General features: G+C 49.7%; 2 protein-coding genes across 4 annotated transcripts; one reads left to right on the top strand and one right to left on the bottom strand.

The window, feature by feature from the left end:
• Positions 1 to 120: 120 nt before the first annotated feature.
• APEX1 (apurinic/apyrimidinic endodeoxyribonuclease 1) lies at positions 121 to 3,224 on the top strand. Of its 2 annotated transcripts, none has more exons than XM_027569347.1 (5): positions 121 to 167; positions 501 to 626; positions 830 to 1,014; positions 1,997 to 2,189; positions 2,459 to 3,224. In XM_027569347.1, exons 2-5 carry the CDS (start codon positions 569 to 571, stop codon positions 2,974 to 2,976), a joined length of 954 nt encoding a protein of 317 aa, XP_027425148.1. In that variant the 5' UTR covers positions 121 to 167; positions 501 to 568; the 3' UTR covers positions 2,977 to 3,224. The 2 variants fall into 2 exon arrangements, with proteins under 2 accessions (XP_027425148.1, XP_027425147.1); XM_027569346.1 differs by having other exon boundaries at positions 131 to 198.
• Positions 3,225 to 3,312: 88 nt separating this feature from the next.
• PIP4P1 (phosphatidylinositol-4,5-bisphosphate 4-phosphatase 1) lies at positions 3,313 to 7,082 on the bottom strand. Of its 2 annotated transcripts, none has more exons than XM_027569348.1 (7): positions 6,616 to 7,082; positions 6,104 to 6,294; positions 5,627 to 5,733; positions 5,082 to 5,187; positions 4,826 to 4,878; positions 4,634 to 4,724; positions 3,313 to 4,155 (listed from the first exon to the last, which is right to left on the bottom strand). In XM_027569348.1, exons 1-7 carry the CDS (start codon positions 6,776 to 6,778, stop codon positions 4,012 to 4,014), a joined length of 855 nt encoding a protein of 284 aa, XP_027425149.1. In that variant the 5' UTR covers positions 6,779 to 7,082; the 3' UTR covers positions 3,313 to 4,011. The 2 variants fall into 2 exon arrangements, with proteins under 2 accessions (XP_027425149.1, XP_027425150.1); XM_027569349.2 differs by having other exon boundaries at positions 6,637 to 7,082.
• Between the last annotated feature and the right edge of the window lie 969 nt (positions 7,083 to 8,051).

Genomic DNA, 8,051 nt, shown 5'->3' with positions numbered 1-8,051 from the left:
CCCTTGGAGACTTGGAGGAGGGGAGCAGGGAAGGCCAAGCCTCTCAGTCACGTGGTCACAGACAGGCCAATCACACGCATTCCTCCACCTGAGGCGGATCGCCTCGTGTCACGTGACCACTCCAGTTACCCACGTGGGGCACAGCGTGCACGACTCTTTGTGCTCGGGTAAGGAGGAGCCAGGCTGAGTCCCGAGCAGGTCAGATACAGGGTTGCTCTTGTTTGCCCAGCAGAGGGGCTTCTTGGACGTCTGATTCGCAAGCCTAAATCAGAACCCTAAATTAAGGCCCTCGATTGGCCGGAGGGCAGATCTCGCGAGGACGGCTCAAGGCACCCTGAAATGATCTAGTCTTGTGGGTGAGGGGCTGGAGGGCCTGTGGTGCCTGGAGGCGGGGAAAGGATTCAGAGATAATATGGTTTGAAAGGTGGTACCTAGTTCGGGGCGCCCGAGGGAGGAGTCTTTCTCCAGCCTTAGTTGGTTTCACGGCCTCTCGTCTGCAGGTAACGCGGTAAAAATACTGCTTCGGTGGGCGACGTGGTACAGGTTCAGGAGGGCATTCGTTACAGTGATGCCGAAGCGTGGGAAAAAGGGAGCTGTGGCAGAAGACAGGGAAGAACCCAAGATTGGTAAGAGAACGAAATGAGCCCCTCTCCCTAGAGACTGCCGGGAGGGGGTGTTTCCGATTCCTTCGGTGAACGGGAAGTGGGAACCTACTTTGTGTTCTTGCAGTTTGTAAAGTCGCAGCAACTTTAGGCTCTCAGTGGGTCTATAGTAAATGGGATCAAAGTTGCTTTTTGTCAACTTTTTATCAATGTATATTATCTTATAGAGCCAGAAGCCAAGAAGAGTAAGGTGGGAACAAAGAAAAACGAAAAAGAGGCAGGAGAGGGGCCAGTCCTGTATGAGGACCCCCCAGATCAGAAAACCTCGCCCAATGGTAAATCGGCCACCCTCAAGATCTGCTCCTGGAATGTGGATGGGCTTCGGGCCTGGATTAAGAAGAAAGGTTTAGATGTAAGTGGAATACAGGGAGTGGGAAGGGACATTCTTTAGTATTGCATGATCTTGTGATTTAACCACCTTTTTTTCCCATTTTAGTCCCATGTAGGTTTTATTTTTCCTTTGTAGTTTTTTTGTGTAAGAGTTAAAAGGAGGGGGCTTCACCAAGTTATAACTACTGTATTTCTTTCTTTAAGATTTTATTTGATAGCGACACAGAGAGAGAGGGAACACAAGCAGGGGGAGTGGGAGAGGGAGAAGCAGGCTTCCTGCAGAGCAGGGAGCCCGATCCCAGGACCCTGGGCCGAAGGCAGACGCTTAACGACGGAGCCGCCCAGGCGCCCCAGAACTACTGTATTTCTGAAGTGTCCATTTTTTCAACTCCATTTCCATTGTTTTAATTAATGGCTTCATCTCTTCCCCAGCATATTACAAAAACCTTATTATTGGACTTGTTTCATTTCATCTCCAGTATATTTCTCATTTAAATAACTACTGTTTAGGGGTACCTGGCTGGTTCAGTTGGGGCATCATGAGTTGGAGCCCCACATGTGGCCCGAAGTTTACTTAAAATTGTAAAAATACTGCTTAAAAATCTTAACGTGTCATCTATTGCCTATGAAAAAATACAATCTCTTCAGTATTGAATGTAACATTTATCTTTTTCCAGTTGTTGAGATGTTGTGCTTACCAGATTTTTTTCTTAATACTTTATGAGAGAGTGAGTGCACAAGGCGGGGTAGGGGCAAACGGAGGAGAAGCAGACTCCCCACTGAGCAAGGAGCCCAACCCAGGGCTCATCCCAGGACCCTGAAATCATGACCTGAGCTGAAGGCAGACGTTTAACCGACTGAGCCACCCAGGCACCCCATGCTTACTAGACTCTTAAACTTAAGCAGTGACTTTGTCTAAGCAGTGTAGCTCTAGTACTTGGCACAGAGTCTTCAGTAAATGTCTGAATTGACAGTACTTTTTCTACTTCTCATTTCACTCACAGTGGGTAAAGGAAGAAGCCCCAGATATCCTCTGCCTCCAAGAGACCAAATGTTCGGAGAACAAACTACCAGCTGAACTTCAAGAGTTACCTGGACTATCCCATCAGTACTGGTCAGCTCCTTCAGACAAGGAAGGGTACAGTGGTGTGGGCCTGCTCTCCCGCCAGTGCCCCCTCAAAGTCTCCTATGGCATTGGTGAGATGCTCCTAATCCCTGAACTCTTCCAAACCAATTGCTAATACCCAACTCCAGCCCCTAATGTTTCTTTACTGTCCATTTTCTTGTACTTTAAAAGATTTTGAGAGAGAGAGATAGTGAGAAGCAGGCCTCCCGTGTTGCTCCATCCCAGGACCTCCCCTCCCCCCCGGGATCATGACCTGAGCTGAAGGCAGACACTTAACAACTGAGCCATCCAGGCACCCCTTACACTTTTTTATGCTGATTTTGTTTCATCGTTTCTGTAGGTGAGGAGGAACATGATCAGGAAGGCCGAGTGATCGTGGCTGAATTTGACACGTTTGTGCTAGTAACAGCCTATGTACCTAATGCAGGCCGAGGTCTGGTACGCTTGGAGTACCGGCAGCGCTGGGATGAAGCCTTTCGCAAGTTCCTGAAGGGTTTGGCTTCCCGCAAGCCCCTTGTGCTATGTGGGGACCTCAATGTGGCTCATGAAGAAATTGACCTTCGCAACCCCAAGGGAAACAAAAAGAATGCTGGCTTCACTCCACAAGAGCGTCAAGGCTTTGGGGAATTACTACAGGCTGTGCCACTGGCTGACAGTTTCCGGCACCTCTACCCCAACACAGCTTATGCCTATACCTTTTGGACCTACATGATGAATGCTCGATCCAAAAATGTTGGTTGGCGCCTTGATTACTTTTTGTTGTCTCACTCGCTGTTACCTGCATTGTGTGACAGCAAGATCCGTTCCAAGGCCCTGGGCAGTGACCACTGTCCTATCACTCTATACTTAGCACTGTGACACGGCCCCCAAATTACTTTAAACCTGGGAAATAAGCCTTGGCCCCAAGCTAGCTTTAAAACTTAACCTCCCTAAACTTCTTTAAAAATGCTCTCTAGAGATGTCTGCACTGTATTTCCCTTCTAAAAATCCTTCAACCAGGCTCCTACTGATGCTTTTCTTTAAACCCCAATTTTTTTTTTTTACATTAAACAAAAGCTACTGATGACTTTGAATTGTCCACATGAAAATAAAGAGCCATAGTTCCAGCCTTGCTGTCTTTGTATTCTACCCCTTTGTGGGGCTACAAATTCCCCTCCTTGTTTTTTCACATACAAAGATAAACAACTGGAAAAGGATAGTCATGACCTTATTTATTTACAAGCACAGGATGAATCCCTAGCCTCCCTCCCCCAAGACAGAGCAACCCTACCCAGCCCAGTTAAACACTGCAACTAGGGGGTAAGGTTGGAAGGAGGAATTAAGGGAAATACAGGACTAAGGGAACATACCCCACATTAAATAGTTATATACACATAAGTTCCTGTGGTTCTGTACAGAGCAGCGGCTGACCCCACCCCCCCAGGACACGGAATGGGGGGAGAGGAGACTGAGGGTACTGAGGCCAGAGCCTGCCCCTGGTGAAGTGCAATAGCAGCAGCAAGGTCCTAATGGTGCACAAGAGGGAGGGAACCCCCAGGGCTACCCACAGCCACCCTGCCCTGGAATGTTTAAGGGACAGGAATGGCTCTCAGGGAGCATATTAGGAAGGACAAGGCTAGAACCCTCTTTTAGGACCCAGGTTTAGGGGCAACATTGTGCCTATTTCACCCTAAACACAGCAGCCCTTGGAGGAAAGCAGATGGCCAGCAGTGGTCTTCTCTACCCCTCCAAACCTGAGGGCCTGGTTCCTTCCTACCTCTCCCCAGGGAAAAGGAAGGCAGCTGCTTGGCTCTCCTTACAGAAGCCGAGGGAGCCTTTTACCACAGTTCCCTTTGTAGTGTCACTGTCCCCACCAGGGAGGGGCCAGGCACAGTCTGTGGGTCGTTGTGGAGCTCAGGAGAAGTTCTGGACAGGGTGGCTGACCTTCATACAGGCCCAATAGAGGGCCCGGCCCAAACACAGCACAGCCAATAGGATGACAAGTGCCCAGGCTGCATAGATGCCTCCATATCGCCGTGCATGCTTCCAGGTGCCAAACTGACGAGGGAAGAAAGATGGGGTTACTGTTGATTTCTGACCACTTTCCAGAAACCCCAGTACAGAATGGAAGCTTCAATCCCTGGTCCCCTATCCATGCGTATCCATTTTCAGGGACCTTCTTAAAGGCCCAGTTCTGCTCCCTTCCCCTAGGCAAGTACATAAGTCATACAATCCCACACATCTGTCAGTTTTTCTTAGTGTCTGACAGGTGAGCCAGATTTCCTAACAGCAACTCTTAATTTAACACACTTCTCCATTGCCCTATCTTCTGCATAAAGAAGACGGCTGTTTACTCCCATAGTAACAATGAAAATTATCCATTACCTTTGACTTCGGCTCACCTAGACATTAAAACAAGACAAAACAAACAAAAACCCCTCAGTTTCTTTCACTGTTTTTAGGGTAGCCATTTCCCAAATCTTAGGCTGTGGAGATGAGGCTGAAGAACGAGAGGGGTTGGATCAAGGTTACTCACAGCAAGGCCAGTGGCAGTGACGGCCAAAAGTAAGCCAAGCAAGAAGCAGCAGATACATCTCTTTCGTGGGTATCTGCGCCCAATAGATGACCTGTGGGGCGGCAAATGAACGGATGTTTGCAATGGCCCTATAGGTTTTGCTGAACATGTTAACAATTACTAGCTCAACAATGCCACTCTCCAATCACTTACACTTTTCTGCAGTGAGGGCAACGGGCCAAAGTTCGGTCTGTGAACTCCGTCCACTATGGAGAACAAAAAAGGGAGAAACCAATTAATAGAAGCAGGGTCATGTCCAGTGAAGGCCCTGGGGCAGGGGAGGGTAGGAAATGGAACATAAGGGAAATTAGAACAAGCCTTCTTAGGATTCATTATCATAACTCAGAAATACATTTATGATTACTTCTGTTTCTCCCCCTCCTTCCCAAGGCTTCCCAATACTCCTCACCAGGAAAGTATTCTTGCAATGTCCACAGATGACCCTGACACCCATAGGTTGTGGTTCTGGACTCAGAGGTCCTGGATGCACGGGCCCCAGGTTGATGATTCTTTTGCTGTAAAGGAGAAAATGACTATGTTTAAATAATTTTTAATCCTAAAGGTTCCCACACTATCCCTCCTTCACACCCCCCACTCCTAAATTCCTCTACTTCTCTGTCCATGTAATGTAGCCCGCCCCACCCCAACACTACCTCCAGGGAATTGAGGAATAACACTGCTTAAACTTCAGGTATCTAATTTCCCTTTTATCTCACGATAATTCACCCAGCCCCTTAGACTCTCTATTTCCTATAAGACACCATTTCATCCCAATCTTTTTATTGTGAGATGAGAAAGATGGCTATAGCATTCTAAAGGTACAATGGTCTGCAGTCTTTTCTCCTTCTAAATAAACACCCGGCTCTCTCACCTTTACATCTCTGCAAATATTCAACTTTTTTAGGGCTTTCCAATTTTTCCCACTGACGCCCTTCCCCACCTTATGCCTCTTACCAGTAGGGCCGAGGACAGGCAATCCGTTGGGAAGTCACTTTGCAGATAAGAAGACAGTTACAGGGGCACCGAACATATTTCTTCCCTGGAGGTGCATTCTTGATTGGCTAGAGAATAATGAGGACATTTGTAAGCAAACCTCTAATTCCAATCCCTTCCAATTCGTCCAAAAACATCTTCTGAGGAGAGATCAGAGAGATAAGGTCTTAGCCAGGACAGAGAGATGAAAGAAAAGCATACAGCATGAGATTTGCAAATAAAGACTAGACTTAAGTATCCAGGTGTGAAGGTGCAGGACGGTAAACATTAGCTTTGGTGCATGGCTTCTGGGGAAATGGCGGTGTGAGACTCCTGAAACTGAAACCGGGGTTTCATGACTACCACTGGGCTAACATCTGAAGGTCAAGGGTCTAGAATCGAGGGATCAGAAAGAGGATCTAGGAAAAAGGGCCCATTTCATAGATTTGTGTAACTCACAGTGGCTTCATTGCAGACGCCACATTTGACTACATGCTGATGCATCTTGCCTTCCACGTTGATGAGAGACTGGCAGACTCGGCAGGTGATCATGGGGGCACTCCCACTGTCCGGGCTGGTCAGGGGTGAGTAGGGGGGCGGGTCCTCCCCAGGCAACACGGCTGGGTGTCCCTCAGGGAACGGGGGAAATGCTGGAGAGGAAAGTATAAAGGAGGGTGGCATCACTTGCAGACACCCCCACTGATGCTCCAAAGGGTCAGGGAACTCTTTTTGGTCCTCAACCCTTCTGACCTAGCTCGGCGGGCTTCTTATAATCTGTGCTTCGATCAGCTTCCTCAGAAGCCCCTTCCTTTCCCAAGCTCCGTAGCAATTGCGAAAGGAAGAAAGCTTCACCCAGTCACAGGTGCAACTGCTCCGCACCTGGCGCTTAAGCCCCGCCTCCGCCCTGGGCCCCGCCCCCTCCCGCGTCTCAAGAGTACCCCCGGGAACACCTCGGACCCACCCCGGCTTACCCTGGGGCGGGGCATGTTTACCGGCTCCGTACGGTGGTGCGGAGGGGGTCAGGCCTCCCCCGGGCCCAGCCCCACTCCCGCCTGGCCCCACTAATCCGTTGCCGCCGGCACCACCGTCGATGGGCTCGGAGAGCAGCGGGGATCGCTCTCCGTCTGCCGCCATGGCCGCCACCACCGCCTCCTGCTTCGGCCAAGGATCCGGCTCTCTTCGCCGCTGCCGTCTCCGCAGCCACCGCCGCCGCTACCGGGTGCCCAGGGCGCCTGCGCGCCTCGCGCCCAGCTTGCCCCGCAACCAGTGGCCTACCCCGCCCGATTCCGTCCCGCAAGCACGTGATAAGCTATCCCCGCCCCGGCCGTGCTGTTATTAGTGGCGACAAATCAATTCTTGGTCCTGCCAAGGCAGCTCTTTTTTTCCATTGGGGAGCGCCGCGGTAACGTCAACTGTCACATGGCCTCCCGGAGGCCGCTGGGCCTGCAAACACTGCACGTGACGAGAGGTTCTGCGAGCGATTGGAAGCGTGGCCCATCGCGTTACCTCCAGACCAGGAGGTGGGGCTAGGCTGCTTCAGCTCACTGGTCACGTGTTTCAGGAAGCCGCGCGTCCTACGTTACGCGCCCGGGGCGGGTGCATAATCATTGCTCCTTATTGGTCCAAAGGTACCACTAAAAGACATCTCCTCTTTGCGGTTATAGTTGGTCTCCAATTGGCTGGCCTCTCTGGTCCCGTGACCCGTGGGGTGCAACTGTATTGGTCCGAACTTAGGTCCAGAAGCAGGGGGCGTGGCTGAAAGAGCGGGCAGTGAAAGTGCCGGAGCTTGGGCGGAGTAGCGAAAGGAGATAGGTTGACGGCGTGTAACCAACCTGTAAAAATACCTGTAAAAAAAAAAAGAACCTGTAAAAAGTTGGAGTAAAGGTGTACCAGTAGGAAATGGATTGAAACGTTAAGGTTATCACCCAACCTTTCTCGCTGGAGTCACTTCTGGAACAGAACCCAAGCCTGGCTTCTCCAGGAACCTGCCCTGCAGACTCCACCTTCCCACTCCCATCCCTGGTTATGAAATTACCTTTTTAATGAGTCTGGATCTACCACTACAAGGATATCTCATGTTTAACTTAATTTCTTGGCTCCTCCCAATCCTAAATACGTATGCATAAGTGCTTTTTGAATGAGTTAACCAATTAAGTATAAGAATATTTTTAATTACTTTGACAAGATGAGACAATTTTTAGACTAGTCACAACTTCGCCCCAACCAGGATACTGCTAATGGAGATTATTCTGACAAGTACTGGAAAAGCTCACGAGCAGCTCGGGCGTTTAAACATAGAGCCAATCCTACTCACCCTCCTGTTCATCCCTATTCCTCCATACTCAACTTGCATAGCTGATAAGACTACAAGTTCCCCGCATACACCCATATCCGAAAAGGAGAGAGT

The sequence above is a fragment of the Zalophus californianus genome, chromosome 6 (assembly GCF_009762305.2).
Source record: "Zalophus californianus isolate mZalCal1 chromosome 6, mZalCal1.pri.v2, whole genome shotgun sequence".
Classification (NCBI taxonomy): domain Eukaryota; kingdom Metazoa; phylum Chordata; class Mammalia; order Carnivora; family Otariidae; genus Zalophus; species Zalophus californianus.
Note: the sequence above shows the minus strand (reverse complement) of the source record. Positions and strands in the feature narration are given on the sequence as shown.

Coding starts and splice junctions, on each gene's coding strand:
- APEX1 (XM_027569347.1), top strand. CDS start 569: ATGCCGAAGCGTGGGAAAAAGGGAGCTGTGGCAGAAGACAGGGAAGAA. Junction 627..829: donor CAGGGAAGAACCCAAGATTG/GTAAGAGAACGA, acceptor ATTATCTTATAG/AGCCAGAAGCCAAGAAGAGT. Junction 1,015..1,996: donor TTAAGAAGAAAGGTTTAGAT/GTAAGTGGAATA, acceptor TTTCACTCACAG/TGGGTAAAGGAAGAAGCCCC.
- PIP4P1 (XM_027569348.1), bottom strand. CDS start 6,778: ATGGCGGCAGACGGAGAGCGATCCCCGCTGCTCTCCGAGCCCATCGAC. Junction 5,734..6,103: donor GCGTCTGCAATGAAGCCACT/GTGAGTTACACA, acceptor ATTATTCTCTAG/CCAATCAAGAATGCACCTCC. Junction 4,725..4,825: donor TGCCCTCACTGCAGAAAAGT/GTAAGTGATTGG, acceptor GCCGCCCCACAG/GTCATCTATTGGGCGCAGAT.